The sequence below is a fragment of the Pagrus major genome, chromosome 21, assembly GCF_040436345.1.
Source record: "Pagrus major chromosome 21, Pma_NU_1.0".
NCBI classification, from domain to species: Eukaryota; Metazoa; Chordata; class Actinopteri; order Spariformes; family Sparidae; genus Pagrus; species Pagrus major.
The window spans coordinates 23,799,496-23,816,248 of record NC_133235.1 but is presented as its reverse complement, the minus strand read 5'-3'; the positions used below and the strand labels follow the sequence as shown (position 1 = coordinate 23,816,248).

General features: G+C 42.3%; 1 protein-coding gene across 1 annotated transcript; it reads right to left on the bottom strand.

Moving 5' to 3' along the window:
- Nucleotides 1–7,812: 7,812 nt before the first annotated feature.
- On the bottom strand, nt 7,813–16,753 carry plk3 (polo-like kinase 3 (Drosophila)). Its single transcript, XM_073491418.1, has 15 exons — nt 16,407–16,753; nt 15,302–15,409; nt 15,071–15,187; nt 14,718–14,847; nt 14,513–14,600; nt 13,889–13,984; nt 13,512–13,710; nt 13,233–13,359; nt 12,869–12,984; nt 11,435–11,555; nt 11,262–11,345; nt 10,662–10,824; nt 10,317–10,446; nt 9,987–10,097; nt 7,813–9,843 (listed from the first exon to the last, which is right to left on the bottom strand). Exons 1-15 carry the CDS (start codon nt 16,620–16,622, stop codon nt 9,646–9,648), a joined length of 2,004 nt encoding a protein of 667 aa, XP_073347519.1. The 5' UTR covers nt 16,623–16,753; the 3' UTR covers nt 7,813–9,645.

Sequence of the window (16,753 nt, the reverse complement as noted above, 5' to 3'; positions counted from 1 at the left end):
ATATGTAATACCTATAAAATCCACAGTTGTTGGCTAGAAATGTCAATCCAGATGTCGTTTACTTCTGTGTGAAATGACCTAATGTTGAGGTGAGTCTACCACCGTTATCATTGTAGACTAAAGACAGAGTCACAGGTTTAGTTAACGGTTCATTGAAGTGCATGTGTTTAACACCTTATTTACTATTTGAGGAGAAAAAGATGACACTAAACAATACTCGTAGCTGACAGCTCATGATGAATACGTACACAGGAGTCACCAGTGCCAACGAAGCAGAGTTTAAAGTGAGATTTAAAGCTCTAACATCTTGGCTCTCTTAAAAACTATAACTGGCCCAGGATTTCTGAATCACCGTGGCTGATTCACTTAAACGTGGAGGGAGAGAGTTTGAGTCTGGCAGCACTCGAGTGGATGACATTCTCCTTTGTGCTTTTAATGGGAACCAGAGGGAGGATCGTAAAAGGAAACACACATTTCCTGTAGGACTGGTGTGTGACGTCCATAAGTGTGTGTGATGCTGTCGTAGCCTTAACCGGCAGGAATGTGACATCAGCAGCAGGATCCTGCATGGAGGATATGCTGCGGCCAAGACAAACACACTCATAGACATCACAGCCAGAAAAAGATGTGGCCAGGGGTCAGCGAAACAGTAACAGAGAGGGAAGGATGTCTCCTCCTTTGGCTCCTTTTACATGCCACCCACATGGCCTTGCCTCACATTCCCTTCCACAAAGATTTTAAAGATCACAGAAGTAATGAGTGATTTTTTTCCCTGTAAATATGAGGTAAGAAACATTGCCACGAAGTGAGCAATCTTCAAGGGAACATAATCACTTCAACATTTCCTCTAACAACTGCTCTTTGTAGCTTTTTCTGAGAGACAAACAGTGTAGAAATGGGAGCATCACACACACTTACCCGCACATAAAGGACATACAAACTCGACAGCTAGCTCACAAAACTATCATTTAGTTTTGGCGCTACATTTTTTTTTAAATGAAAGCAGTTGGAAGGAAACACATGTGAATAAGTGAAGAGTGATAAAGGATGAAGGGAACAGGAAGTAACTAATATAAACACAGCTCAACAAAAGGCGAGAGAAAAGGCATCGGCAGGTCGGTTTGGAAAAGGTTTGTCAGGCTCAAACAGATCTGTGTGCTGACTCAAGAAAAGGGAGATGATTTATAATATCAGGTCCAGACTACGAGATATCAGCACGATAACAGTCCGACCGGACAGACATAGGGCACTGATCAATAGAAGGACAGACTGTTCTTCTGTTAACATGGTGAAGTGAAAGAGGAATGATGCTGTTGGAGCTTCAGGGTGTAACTCTCTGACAGTTGTTTTTTATTAGGCCTACACGGTTTGGCGTGACACAGAGTTAACACAAGACAGCAAGTACCATACACACCACTTCGAAGGCCGTTGTTTTGCTTACGTTCCTGTTCCCAGAAGTTCCTGGCACGTTCCCTGTGACATCACGCACATTGTGAAACACGGCAAGCTATGATTGGCCGAGGACCAAGTTTATCATGTCTCTTCGCCAAGTCGCAGCAAGAATCTACAACTCTATAAACACCTGATCTGACACAGACACACAGAGCAGAATGAATAAAAAAAGGGACTATTAAATATACTTTAATATGCTAGATATTTATCATTTCTTTTAAATTAATTTTAAGGTGCAATATGTAATACGTGCTGCAAACAAATGGGGGGCAGCAGATCACCTGAGTGACAGCTAACTGCAGCTGCCGTGAGATAGTTAGCTTAGTTTGCAGTGTTCCTGCGAAAAAGTACAGGCTGGGGCTAGCTGGTTAGCATGCTAACTACAGTAGACATCTGTTCAACACAATACACAGATGTCATTGACATAATGTCAAAACTTTATTCGCATTCCGTTGATAAATTTGGTTTTCTTTTGAGTTTTTTAACTAAAATTCTTACATATTGCACCTTTAAGACAAATCTGGCCAATTTTAGTGTCAGTGGAGCTCAAGATTTCAGAGGTTGTGTCCCAAATGTTTTTTTTGTGGCACAGCTCTTCCGGCCTCGATTTCACAGGCGTGTCCTTCCACAGGAAATCATTTCAGATTTAGGAGTGGGTGGGGGGCCTCACCATGAAATCATGCAACATATCAGGGGAAAGCGTGAATCATAAGTGTAACAAATATAACTTACAGTTAATACTACACTTTAAACAGAAGGTTGATGTGAGACTACAGTGTGAATACTTATCTCTCTCACACACACAGACTTGCCAAGTATTGCAAGGATGAGAAAGGATGAGGAATTTCTTTGGGAACTTTTCATGTCGGTAATTATCCACACATATCACAATTTTAAAATGTAATGTAATATCAACTTACGGTAACAATATGATAACTAATGAACTCCAGCAAACATTTCTTAGATTTGTACTGTCAGTGTCAGCAGCCATATCCAGACATGTTCTGACATGCCACAGCCTCCCTCCCGTACACTGCACCATCCCTTCCCAATGACAAAGTGACCTCATTTAGATAAACAGATTTGGAAAACTGAATTTTAATCTCTCTTCGGTAATAATTGATGACCCGCTCGGCCCTGTTAATCATCATTTTGTGACGGATTTGCAGCCGCGATAACTTGAACAAAATTAAAGAGAGAAGAAAGGAGATGACTTTGCCGAAGTGGCTGAGGAAGCGATCACATCGCTGAGGGGAGTTGGCGTGCTGCCATTCAGGTACAGTAGGTGTACAGGACTGTTGAGGAAATGATTGCTGAAATCGGCGTGCAGCATCTAAACAGCTTACTGTACAGTGTGTTTTCTGCTGTTGAGGGGATTTAGTATGCTGTATTTCCAGGATTTAACCCAGACTTTTATAAGGGATACTCATGATGCTCATGATATTTTTGCTGTTCAAATTTTGCCTGCATTAGGCAAAATACTCTGATATGTTTGAATACCAGATTTTATGGCACTGTTATTTCTTTCTTCTGCTCTTCATACTATCTACTGAGATCCTCTGTTTATTCCGAACAAACTGCAATTGTTGGTGAAAGCATAAAAACGCATTACTTCCTGTGAATCTGTGTTGTTTTGCCCTTAAAAGACCAACCAGATGTTCGACAAACTTAAGAGCTGGAATATGGTTATCATTGCTGGGGCATTACATCATTCTGTAAACAGGAAAAAAGCAAAATGTCACACCAAGTCATGGGGTTATTAATAGTTTAAAACTACATTCAGTAGAAGTGAGCGTGGACACGTGAGTGGAAATTCTTACTCGATTGATCCACGAGCACAGCAGTGTTGCAGAATAGTCAGATGGGACAATAGCACAAGCGTTCAGACAATGGTGCAGGTTACTGTATAAACAAACTTCCAGGTCAACCAAGGCGTCACATTTTCCAAACCCATGTCCTGGTTCAACTCTGACCTACTCTACTTGCCATAATTGTGCACACATGGTTTTCCTGTGTGCAATTGTTACAAATATTTTGAGTGCATTCGCTTCCAGTTTTATGAAGTAGTAAAATATCATGACTTGTTGGCTTGTTTACAACCCATATGATCATCTGACATTTTGTTGCAGTGATGTTGTCAACGGCCCAGATCTCAGTAATCCTTGAGGTGAGTACATAACCAACCAACCAGCCACAAAAGCATGACCCAAGTTTATTAGAGAAGTCACAGGACCAATGCTTTAATATCCACCACACTGACGTTTTTCTGTTTGATTGTGGGAGAGCTCCTGCACTGAAAATATCTTCCTGCACGCACGGCAAAGATGTATTAGCCAAACTCATTAATTATTTTTCCTCCAGTAAAAGTGAATACAGCTACAAAAGTACGACCCAAGATCACTGGAGGAATCACAGGGAACTCTGCTTGAATATTAACCACATTATCGTTTTTTGATATTGGGCATCTTTGGACCACATACTGAGGGACTGCAGCCCTGAAGACCAGCAGTGCAGAGTTAAAAAGGAAATAATGAGGCAATCGTGTGAATATATTCAGCGAGCTTCCCGTCCTCTGTTTGTACCGTACCTGCCAGTGGGATAAAAGTTCACTTCTGTCTGTAAAAGTGAAACATTCCAGCATCTCTCTCCCTCTCTCTTTTTACCGTAGGCACAAATCTCTTTCTGTATCTGCTCGAGTGTCTGCTTGCGTATCTTCCATCATCACACCAGCAAGCGTAACCTCAGCGTAATTCATAACTGATAATGACATTTCGTTCCTGTAAGCTAATTCGTGTGAGCATATGGCTAAATTCAAAACAGATTTCCCCGATTTTGTTATTACAACGTATGTGATTATGTTACAATTCAATCATAGAATGGTTTCATACTGGATTTGCAGTTCAGAGAGGCGTACACATGTGGAGTGCAATACAGTATGAAATTCAGAAGGAATTTGACAGTAGATTCTCATTTCCACCTCTGAGGTAACCAGCTGAGTGAAGCGAGCGTATCTCGCTGCAATTAAAGATGTGTACTCAGCACGTTTTGGCCTCAGAGTCACAGCAAAGCAGCCTTGTGATCTCTTGCTGCTGCCCCAGTTTCCAGCGAGGAGGGAAGTTTGATGACATTTCATTCTCTCTCCATCTCTCTCTCCGTCTCCGGGGCCTCACAGAGAAGCTGCCAAGTGAGTCCTGTCTATCTGTAGGCCGTTTTTCTTTTGTATACACACAAACACACTAGCGCAACACAAAACAGCCCTCTAACAAGGCTGTATTGGCTCGCATCGCCTCCCTGACTTTGTTCACGGTTGAAAAGAACACTCCTGCATCATAACAGCAGCTGAGAGGGTGGCGGGGAGCCAGGCTGTGTGTGTGTGTGTGTTTGTGTGATTTTTATGTGTGCATTTGCCAAAAAAACGTTGCATTTGCTGGTTACTGATACATATATGAGTCCATTTTTGTTGTGTGTGTGAAATCACCTATCTCCATATCCATATATTGATATTCCATGTTTTATGTGTTTGTTTTCGCATATTTCAGCCTTCACACTCCCACAGAATTCTGCCTGCCAATAAAACCAGTGATAGAAAGCTGTACTGAACCTTCATTTTAGCACATACAGAGCAGCGTTTCAAGATTTTTAACAGTTTTCTTCCCATCACAGCTGAGTCAATAGTATGGTTGAATATTCACTCATCCTCTGTCTGCACGTCATGGTATCCATAGCTATGAAAACTATTATTGAGAACGTAAAGGAAAGACTGTGTCCCCTTTCTTCAACAGATAATATAACTAGTTTGACGGGTCTAAACACAGGCAAATCTGTTACTGACGTCATACTTTACGTCTATTGTCTCTTTATCTAAAGCTGGAGTCACTCAGCTGAAACTGTATGCAGTGACTGATAACAAAACAGTCTTTATCTGGATCTTCTACTTTCTCTCTCCACTTTTCAATAAAAATAGCAGATATATATGTAATATATATAAAACATTATAGCTAGGCTGTTTTTACCCATTTGATCACATAATCTATTGTCTACTGTATGTATCTACTAATTCATTCAATTAGCTAAAAACAATGATTTATTTCATAATTACTTTATGATTACATTAGAATGTCTCTATGGCAACGGCGGTGCATACAGAGGCAGCAGCCAGCAGCTCCTTCAAATGTCACCACACTCGTATTTTTCACTGTTATTCTTACCTATGACAGAAATACTTTCATCAGCACTGGAGAAGAAAGAGGGTTTTGGGAGCAGCGGATTTTGAGATGATCACTGACCATCCAACTTGACCAGCTGGACTGCCCTCGGGAGGAGGAGGGGGGAGGAGATCCAGGATGAGAGTATTGCTAATCCAACGTGGATTTGAGGCTGCTAATGGCTAATGTCACTGGAACACAAAATGGACAAATAGGACTCGGGCTGGCCAAACAACGAGACAGGGATGTTGTGTCCGCATCTCTACAGAGACCTGTCTCCACCACAGATCACAGGATGATGTCAGATGGACTCTGTGTTTACGTCATTGATGCTTGGCGCTCAAACGCAGATAAGTGGATGGACAGTGTTTCCCAGATGACGAGCTTTGATTACAAATATGTGATATTACGATCACCATCTTGTAAAAAATGCACTACATCTTTCTGTATATATACACATATAAATAACTATAGGCCTATATTCCATTTTCGTGTAGCATGAAGGAGTTACAAACTTCCATTTTGTTATGCAATCCTATATTGTATAATAACTAATAAATCACCTTGAACCTTAAAATAAAAGTTATGATAATGTTTTGACCTTGTGTACCAGGTTCCCCTACGTAAAAATAATGTATGTCCATAATGAGGAATGTATATCACATTATATTATAACTGTATTGTATTTTTGCAAGAAAAGACTTTGACATGTTGGTTTCCTGTAACACTGTTTACTAAATGAAATCACACTAGGCTGTACTGACAGCCGCAAGCTGTACTTCATCCTACATGACAGGTTATTTAGTTTTTGTCATGTCTTTACCAAAACTGTCATGAGTGATTCATATGCCCTAGATAGCATACACTGTTTAGTTAATGAAGTTATTCTTGTGAGTGTGAAATTCATTCCAAGGTGTTATTGCTCAGGGCTACAGACCAACAACAAGGTTCAGAAGCTTCTCTTTGTAAAGAACAGCTAGTGTCAAGCCGTATAGCTGGTTTAGGACTCAATTGTGTCGCATGAAATCTAATTACACTGGCTGACAATGGTTGCCTAGACCACGAATGAGGTTCCTGCATGTTTTTTTCTCATATTTTTCAGAGAAGAAAAAGGCAAATTGATTTAGGATAACCCTCACCAAGAGGAGGGCATAGAAGATGCATAGAAGCGTCCTTGCACGCCAAGTCGCTGCATTTTTACAGTGACAAAATTTGACAATCATAGTACACATTCATTAGGTTACATGTAATGAGGTCCCAACAAACCTGGTACACAATTGGGATGTGAATACATTTTAATTTTTGCAGTTTCAAAACAATAGTGTTGTCCTGCCAGTCCTCTCAAACATATGTATTCTTTGTGGGGGGTTGCTTTGGGCATTGTTGCCTGCTACAGTAATGTGATAAACCATAGATTTTCAGTAATGTTGTGCTTTCAACCACACAATATGCTTGAGAACAAGAGGAAAAACAGGCCCAAGAGCCACACTGGCACCTGAGTCAGCCTCAGACTGAACAATCATAGACCAATTACACAACTTTATCAGGCAAACCAAGGCTACCCTTTAGAGTTGGCGCCATCACTTTTTTGTCCATTCTTTTGTAGACTTAATATACAATGTTTAATAGATCTAGTATGCTTCCTTTCCTTGCAGTGTCAACCTACTTGCCATGGCATCCACAGGAGTAGAAACAAAACAAAAAAAAAAAAAAAATGGGTATAATTTTTTGCCAAGGAAAACCAGAGGTTGGTCATGTCAGTCTTCTAAAAACAGATGAATGTCATCTGCATAATGTTCACCCCTATTATTTTTAACTTGGCTGTATAGTTTAAGTCATCGCCAGACTATTTACAATAGATGTGAATGACACAACTGAGGTTTAGCTTGTTTAAAAAAATAAATAAAAAATGGGGCACACCAGTGTTGGTAGAGTCTGTGCCATGACAGAGGCTGTGTCTTCGCTGCAGCGGCCCAGAGCTCAAATCCAACCTGTGGCCCAGTGCTGCATGTCACCCAGCCCCCTTTCTCACCCAGTGTCCTGTCACTCTTGAGCTACACCAATAAGGCATGAAAAGGCCAAAGAATAAATTAACAAATAGTAAAAATTGTGCACCAAATACTATAAAACACACACACACAAATGGCAAATGAAGTTCATTTTCAATAAACTTTATTTTTGTCCCATTTTTCCCCCAAATATGTTACATTACAAAAGGTGATCGGAATTGAACATTTCCTTGTGTCAAGACCGTAACATTTACAACAACAATAAATAAAAACATGTATAAATAAAAAATAAATAAACAGGACATTATGTGCCAAAAAATAAAGATTCTTCTCAATTGGCAGATGGCTTTCACAATGTTGGGTTTTTTGAAAACACGTAATACTTGCATTCCAGGTCACAGTTTTTAGGATACAACTCTGGGTTGAGAAAGCAATGTAAACCGATAAAGGATTACAGTACAGTACAACAGAGTACAATGTTTTTTTTCCATAGATATTACTGGGATATATATTTATGATACCAGTTGTTCTAAAAGCTTATACCAGGTAGTGAGAGTGTAGTGCTATTGGACTTACTTTTAAACTTCGCTCAAAGTACAAAAGTAAATCCCACCTGTAAAACCCATCACGAATCTTGTTTGTATCCAGCTTGACATTCACAAAAGGTTGTTATTGCACTATACAGACATCCCTCAGAAAGGCACTTTTATCCCCCCCCTCCCTACCCTCATCTTCTAACCAACAGTTTTGTTTAACCAGCACATATTTGGCACACACAAACATTCACCTACTGTATGTGAATTTAAAACTGAATCATTTTAAAAACCAACAACAAAAAAAAAGCCTTTTGGTATTTAATTAAAAACAAATAAAATAGAACAAGTGGTGGTAAAAAGGTTTTGCGTTCCAGATGAATTTATAAAATAAAAAATAAAAAAGTGCAAAATTGTGTTGCTCCCATAGCCCCTTTAATATGCTGTGTACCACGCCTGTGAACTTTGTTTCTAATAACTAACAAAAAAAAGACAAAAGTGATGTTGGAGCAGAAGCAGCGTTGACTTTCTCTGAACCTCAGCATCACCATCGTCAAATAAGGCCAGGAATGTTATTTGTGCATGTGAGGTCAAGATCGTAGTGTGATCCTATAGCTGGCTCAATTCTTCCAAAACAAAAAAAAAAAAAGGAGGGAAAGAAATGAATGTGTGCACCATAGTCCAAAGAGGCCAGAAACCAACCGAGGGTAGGAGGTTCTCTCTCTCTAAAATCAAACCACAGGTCTTCCCAAAGCACCTCTGCTGTCAGATCACAGATCCAGTGCAAGTCAACGCCATAAATTACTTTGCTGCTAAAATACTTTTGGAAAACGGAGCCTAAAAGCATTCCAGCTGCAAGTTCACCTTTGTTCCGTTGCAAGCAAATAGGACGATTTTAGTGTTTAGATACCTTTGAGAAACCATGCCTTTGCTATCGGCTGTCAGTGGAGCCTGAAGGGTTGGTTGGAGGCTTTAAAAGATCCAGTCAAGAAGTGGTGGTTTTGAATGAGTGAGGGGATGTGATTGGGAGTTTGGGTGTTCATTCAGGCATCTGCCTGTGAGGATCCATCACTTCAAGCCAGGTAGGAGTCTATTACTTTAGGTATCAATACCTTCCAGGTGGATACCTTTGAGGCATAAGCTGGACAGGCACAAACCCTTGAGGCAGATGCTGCGTTGGGCAACTTCCTGACTGCTTGATATTCATCAAGGTCAATCAAACTAGGAATCCGCTGCCAAAGCACCAGTCCAGACAGGAAAATTTGCTCAGCTCTTCTGAGCAGCCTTCCATCTGGCAACTGAACAGGTGTCGGCTCCTCCAGGCACGGCCTTGAGAAATTGTATCAACCAGTCAGGCTGCCTAAAGAAAAAAAAAGAGGTTAACCAGTCAGGTAGCCTCGAAGGCATCTGCCGATCAGGCAGCCTGGGAGGCACAGAGCTGTGCTCTCAGGCATCAGTGTGGTGTTGGAGCAGCTGGACCACATATCGCAGTCGGTGGCTCAGCTCTGCGGTGCAGCCCATCTCAATCAGCATGCTGAGGAGGTAAGTGCATGAGACGCGTTCCCGGCTGATGTAGGTGAGCAGGTAGGAGTCGTCAGATGACTTGCACAGGATGATCTTGGTGTGGTCTGTGTAGAAGTTCACCTGGAGAGGGTTGAAAACAAAACGATGTAAGAAAAGAGCCATAATCTGATACAAGTGTTACCAAAATGGTTATTCAATTTCAGACTCACAAGAGGGTCCGTAGCAGAACAACAACAACAACAAAAAAAAAAGAATTCACTAACCTGTAGAGTGCCGTTGTTGAAGAGCATGACGAGTGCGTGGTCAGTCTTCACCCACTGTAGCAGCAGAGGAGGAGGACCCGAGACCTGCTCCTCACACATCAGATCTCCACCCTGAGGAGGAGAGGACAGAACATTTTGTTAAATCATTCTGCAGTTGCTATGCAACTTCTGCAAAAATCTACCAAAATGTTAGTTTAAGGGCTTTGTCTTCTCTCAATCTATCCCTTAAATTTAGTATGAAATTCAATGCATACAGTTGTTTAAGCTTGATTAATCAGAATAATAAAACTAGAATGGCTTCTAGCTAATAATGAACTGCTTTGCTCGTACCTCCATAAGGTTCTGCTCCATGTAGTTGGCCATGAGCTCTACAATTTGTTTCCGACTGCGAAGCTGCTCAGGTAGAGAGTTGGTAGGGAAAGTGAAGTGTTTGTTGTTGGTCAAGCAGTAGTGGACTGTCCTGTTTGGAGGGAAAGAAACAGTTTATAAGTTACAATACAATAAGTGAATCATGATCAGAGATTCTGACGTGGCTAGCTTGTGGAAATTGACGATCACTCATTGGACCAATACAGTTACTCAGCCGAGTCTTGTCTTAAGTAATCACACAGGTCTAAGCAAAGCAAATGTTTACTCAACACCTTGAGTAAATACTGTAGCTCTGACTGTACTTACTTGCGTTGGTTACAAAGGCTGAGATGTGTTCCCTCGTTGAAGAGCACGCCGATGCTTTGGTTCGAGAGCTGGTAGCCGAAACCATATTTGTTTGAGTAGTCGACCCATTTAGTCACCCACAGGAAGGACTGAGGCCTGGACAAACAGGGCGGGTTCCTGGTGGCTAGAGAGATAAAAGATAAAAAAAATGATAAGGATATGGAACATACAAAAAATGTTTAGCTTTCCAATAATATGTCAGAGTTTCATGAAAAAGACTAAGCTATAAGCTTATAAAAAAGGTGCTCTAGGCTACATGAGTCAGCAGATATTCACAGGATGTAAAGGGATGACTGAAGCAAAGGAAAGATCCAGTTGATTAAACTTAAATTACTCTGCATCATTCCTGATTTAAGAGGTGGTTCACGTTGGAAGAAGCAGCACTTTTTTGGCACACCGATGGTGCTTGGATTTAGAGATGTGACTCTGCATTTCCATTTATTGTAAGGAGGTTATACACATTGATCTGACTTGGCAAACATTATTTTTATTATTATTATTATGCTGCTGGCCAAGCGTGCATTGCAGTTTCATAGTCCTGTCTAATTTGCGCTCCCCTACCTGCAGGCATGGTTGCCAGGCAGCCGTTGAGCACTTTCACGGCTGATTCAGCAACAGCTGCGGGGGTCAGGGCGTCCTCGCATGCTGGAGAGGAGACAAGAATGAAGTTAAAACACTGTTCACGAAAGACAAGGACGTAAAAAATGAAATGTGTCTACTCAGAGGGGCCCTACGTTCAGTGCTGCTGGCCATGGTGCCCTTGAAGGAGCGGGAGATGGACTTCCTGGATTCCTCCTCGGGAGGAGTCTGTTCCAGAGGCACGGAGTTGACGAGCTGACCGGTGGGAGAGGGCACCTGAGGAGAAACAACAGATAAGAGTTAAGACGGCAAAGGTGAAAGTAAAACAAAACCCCAGATTTAAGAGGAAATGCATGAGACATTCTCTGTGAACGGGTTCTATTAATGTTTGCTCAGCTAGCAATGTTTGTTCTTTGAGTCTGCTAGGGCTGTTTTTAATCTTCTGCACCCTACTGACACTGCCCTGGGTTAAAACTACTTTTAGTACCACAGTTTCCTTATGCATGCTTTGCAAGCATGCTGCACATTTGATGTGTAGTTTTTATACTGCCATGTGACCACACTAGCGTTCTTGGTAATCTGGTGGTAATCCGTTTGTCATGTTTTTTTGAAAACTAAATAAGTAAACCAGGTACTTTTGACAACTAGAAAAAAAAAAAAAAAAAAAAAAAAAAAAGTTGAAATCCAGGTCAAGCTTCTTGACTACAACCGGTTTTCTCTGGCTCATTATGAAGCTGACAAAAAGAAAAATTCCCACAAAGAGCAACCAATGTCGTTCTCATGAAGCTCTATAAATAGCAACTAGACCAGTCTGATTAGGGTTTGGCCAACTATGCTTCCTGCAGTTGTGGCATTTAGTCACAGGTCTGATCAAGAAGATTTAAAAAAAAAAAAAAAAAGACAACATAATCAAGAGACGGTCTGTAGCCACATTAAAATTACGCAGTAGAGAGAGAAACGGTCGGTGAGTCTGCAGTGACAGCTTCCTGAGATACTGAGCCCTCAGTCCAACGCACTTCAGTTTCTCACTAAATATAAACAGCTGCAACATCTTTCCTCAGAATCTCACTCGTCTGTTGACGGGCTGAAGGACTTCTGGGCTGACACAGAATCACACTGCAGTCTCAGTGAAATAAAGCTCAATAGACCGGAAAAAACACATTTCCAAATCCCTTTAAGAAGAAGGAGGACGACTGCTTTGTATAATTAAAAGCACAATCCATTGTTCGAATAATATAGCTGCCCCATATTCAGTCAGTCTAACGTGGTCTTCAAAGCTGGTACTTGCAATGCTATTTGTAAGAAAAACTCATAATTATAGACATTTAGTCACCCAATTTCCGCTGCAGTGCCATTTATAAGATCATTTAACTGTTTAAATGAACACACGAGTCATAACTGATGCTGTCTGCCATTCAAATATATCTTCTGTACTATTTGTGGAACTTTATTACCTTATTAGTGGCTGGAATTACCCTGTTTTGTTTCAAGTAATCAAGGCCAACGATTTTTTTTCCTCGCAAAAGTAGGCCACGAACACACACACACACACACACAAAACAAAAAAAAAAAAAAAAGATGACACGTACCTCATTGGGTCCCACTGTCTTGTAGCTGATTTGTCGGTTGATGGAACATTTAACGATGCCTGACACCAGCTTGGAAATGTCTTTGTCATCCTTTTCCTCGCAGGGAATCTTCTCCACTGTGAATAAAAACCAAGATTCTCACATTGTAGTCACAACAAATAAGCCTTTATATGCCTACAGTAGAACTTGGAAATGCTTCAGGGAAAACTAGAATCTGGTTCTACTTTAAACATTATTAACAGTCAGTTCTCATGAGACAAAACCAGATTAACAAGATGGCAGGTGCCGCATAATTACATCCAATATGTAACTAACATAAGCTGTTCTTCTGTGCTGGTCACTTGGCTGTCGAGCAGCTCCTTACCCTTTGGTTTCTTTTTGCCAAAGAGGGTCTTGGCCATTTTAGTGAAGAATTTCTTGGCAGGGCTGGGGGGGTGGAGCTCTGGCACCGCCACACAGCTGCTCGGGGGAAGCTTATCGGGGGTGAAACCCTGGAGAGAGAAAGGAGACAAGAGGGTGAGGAAGACTGAAGAGGGAGGGAGGCTGCACGCTGGATCATTGTGAGTGAAGAGGATGATGTGTTCACGAATGAATAAAGGACATCAAATCATCATTGCTTTAAATTTGTGCGACTCTTTCGTACTTTGGTGAAGAATTCGTGGTTGAGGATCTGATCCAGTGAGAGTCTGTCGCTGGGGTTTTTCTGCAGGATGCCTGAGATGAGTTTCTGTGCCGCCGGGGAAATCGAGGATGGCAAGTTGTACCGAACTTCCTTTATACACTTGTAGGTCTCCTTCAGGTCGAGAGTCTCAAAAGGAGGGTTGCCGCACATCAGTGTGTACCTGAATGGGATGAACCAAAGACAACCGTTGGTCAACTCCACAAAGTGATGACTCACATTAAAAGCAACAATCTGAGCTGTCCGAGATAAAATGAAACTAGGTAGGTAGGTAAAACCCAAAACCCGTACATCCAGATTCCACAAATGTTATTGTACACATGACTGAAATTAGGACTTACATGACGCATCCGAGGGACCAGACGTCAGACTCCGTGCCGTGGCCCTGTCTGTTGAGCACCTCAGGAGCCAAGTAGTTGGGAGTCCCACAGATTGTTCTAAAAAACAAAAAACAAACAGGATGGATTTAACATCTCAAGCGACTCAAATTACTTTCTGTTCTGTTGGTGCATCATGCAAACGAGGAAGTGGTGGGTGGAGCATTTTTTTTCCTGCTACACTCATTCTTCTGGTATTCCACAGGAAGGTGTCAGACAGGTACTGAAACTGTACTGTGAGCGTTACATTCAACTGCCACTTGAAACCGGTTTGGTTTAGTTAGGTACTTAGTGAGGGAAAGTGGTGGGAGGAAGTGTGTGATTAGTAACTGACGTAATGGTTTTAGGCTCATGTGTGTTATGAAAATGGCTTAGACTGTAATGTTCAGACTCCGGGGGGTTATGTTTATGTAAAAGCGATCTGGATGTCTTTTTAACTTAAAAAAAAAAAAAAAATGAGTTGAGTGAGGCCATTTAATACATTTTTGACTATTTTCAACATTCAACTATCAGTCCTGCTTTAATCTGAGAGCTTCTGGCTTCCTCAATTAGAAAAATACACACAAAAAGTATTAAAACAATGCTCACTTTTTCCTCTGCTCCACTGTCTCCAGCTTGGCAGCGAGGCCGAAGTCTCCCAGCCGCAGCTCCATGTTCTCGTTGACAAAGAAGTTGCCTGAAAGAGACAAAAACATTCGTCCCGTCAGCATTCCACACATGACATTTGCCTGCAGATTCCTGGGATGCCAGCGTGTGCGTGAACGCCACATTCCAGCCGTATATGCTTGCGTACCTAGTTTGAGATCTCTGTGCAGGATGCCTCTGCTGTGGAGGTACTTGAGGCCAGAGATGATGTGTTTGAGGTAATAACGCACTTCTGGCTCCGTGAGCGTGTGTCTCGCCTTCCAAATGTGTGCCAGCGACTGCAGAGACAGAGCAATGAGTTAAGAGTCAACCCCACATCCGTCACTGGGATTGTGCAACACTGCTGCACACACTCGCACCGCAGTAGCATACAAGATTAGATGGTGCTGTGATTCAGGTGGCTGTCTGGGACTTTACATCGATGATTATTTAGGCTGTTGGGTTTGCATTCTCAAATTTATATTGTTTGGAGTCGATTATGAAGCTGTGCAGATTTCTCACCTTCCGACTGCAGAGCTCAAGGAATATGTAGATGTTTTCTTGGTCTTCAAAATGATGTGAGAATTTCACCACATGCTTGTGCGACAGGGTTTTGTGGAGCTCGATCTCATTTGTGATCTGTATGGGGGGAAAAAATTGACAATCAATTTGTGTCTTCAAACACAATCCAGGTATTGGATCGAGGTTGCGCTCGGGCCTCTGTGCAAGACATAAACAAGCTCGACTGCGTACCTTGTCCCTCTGGTGGGGTTTGGACACCCGGCTCTGTGGAATCACCTTCACGGCATACATTTTGTTGTTGGAGAGGTCTGTCATCTCGTAGCATCGAGCGAAGCCACCCTTGGGGGGGACAAACAGGATGATCAGTTAAGAAAAGCAGCAGGTTGAAAACCTGCAATGACCACAGTCTGCTTCAAAAGGCACATCTTTGATCTGAGGATCAATAGCTGTACAGCATTTCCAACAATCACTGAGCCAATGCCAATTCTTAAAGCGGGGAGGCAAAGGAAATCATTAAAAGAGGACATGAAACACCCTGGATTACACACAAGGGTTAAATCTACCCTGCTGCATCATTTCATAATCAATTGACCAGCCTCTTTTGTCTCCTTGGATGCTCCCATATGCTTCCAAAACCTACAATCGACCCCTAATGTGATGTTTACAGCTGCTTATTCGTGCATATTCACTGGATGCAATCAAGGCTACGCAGGCTTGAGGACATTAGGGATGAGGCAGACCGAGCTGCTGCATTCATTAACCGTGAAATTGACGGAGACGTTTCCAGCTCTGCGGCAGGCAGCGGAGGAAAAGAAGAAGAAAAAAAAAAGAAGCGAGAGAGAGAGAGCGAGAGACTTGGCTGGCTGCCCGACGCAGCGTATCGATGACGAGCAACATGTTGATACAGTCGCTCCATTCATACATGTGTCGAAAATCATGAGAGCCGAGGTATGGTGCGGGAGAGGGGTCATGGCAGAGGGAGGAAGATGTAATGTCCTGATGATTTGGCCTTTAAAACGAGATGAGTCTTTTAAAAAAAAGACTCCTGGGCTTTCATAAAGTGATGCCAATCATCTGTGCGCACAGGGAGCCGGGCACACCTTGCGCCTGATTCATTCAGCAGTGACGCGCACACGGGGAGGGGGGGAGACTGGCCACCACGAGGTCATTCAGTACTCCCGCATTACTAACACACCTGGACAGCAGCTGATAATTCATTTTAATCACGGGCAGCTTCCGTGTCAAGTCTTTAATCTTAGTCTTTAATACAAAAAACCCCTGCGCCTGAGCAAGAACCCCGTGGAGAGGCGAGACACGTAACATGAAATCTTCATACCTTTCCCAAAAGCTTTCCTTTACTGTAGGACTTGCCCGTCTTGGAGTCTGTCACCACCTGCGCCAGCTCTGGTTTGGTTTGTTCGGGTTTGTTCCTGCCGGTTTTCACCGGGGCTGAGGACTGTTGGGGTCCGCGCTCCGGAGCAGGCTTAAATAAATCCGCATTCATGGCGTGGCACGAAATGCGCTGCGCCGCGGTGAAACAACCGGTATCCATTGAGCACAGCGGTGTGAACGATCAGTCCGTGAAGAGTTATATATATCCCTTTTCGCTTGTGTGTGTGTGTTCAGTAGTCTGTCTGCTGCGTACTGATGCGTCCACCTCGTCCGACTGTATCCATCTGGCGT

Bases quoted from the DNA above. Each gene is read 5' to 3' on its own strand.
- plk3 (XM_073491418.1), bottom strand. From the start codon at position 16,622: ATGGATACCGGTTGTTTCACCGCGGCGCAGCGCATTTCGTGCCACGCC. The intron at 14,601-14,717 runs GTACGCAAGCAT...TGTCTCTTTCAG, and splicing joins GCACAGAGATCTCAAACTAG to GCAACTTCTTTGTCAACGAG. The intron at 12,985-13,232 runs GTAAGGAGCTGC...TTTTATTCACAG, and splicing joins TGGCAAAAAGAAACCAAAGG to TGGAGAAGATTCCCTGCGAG.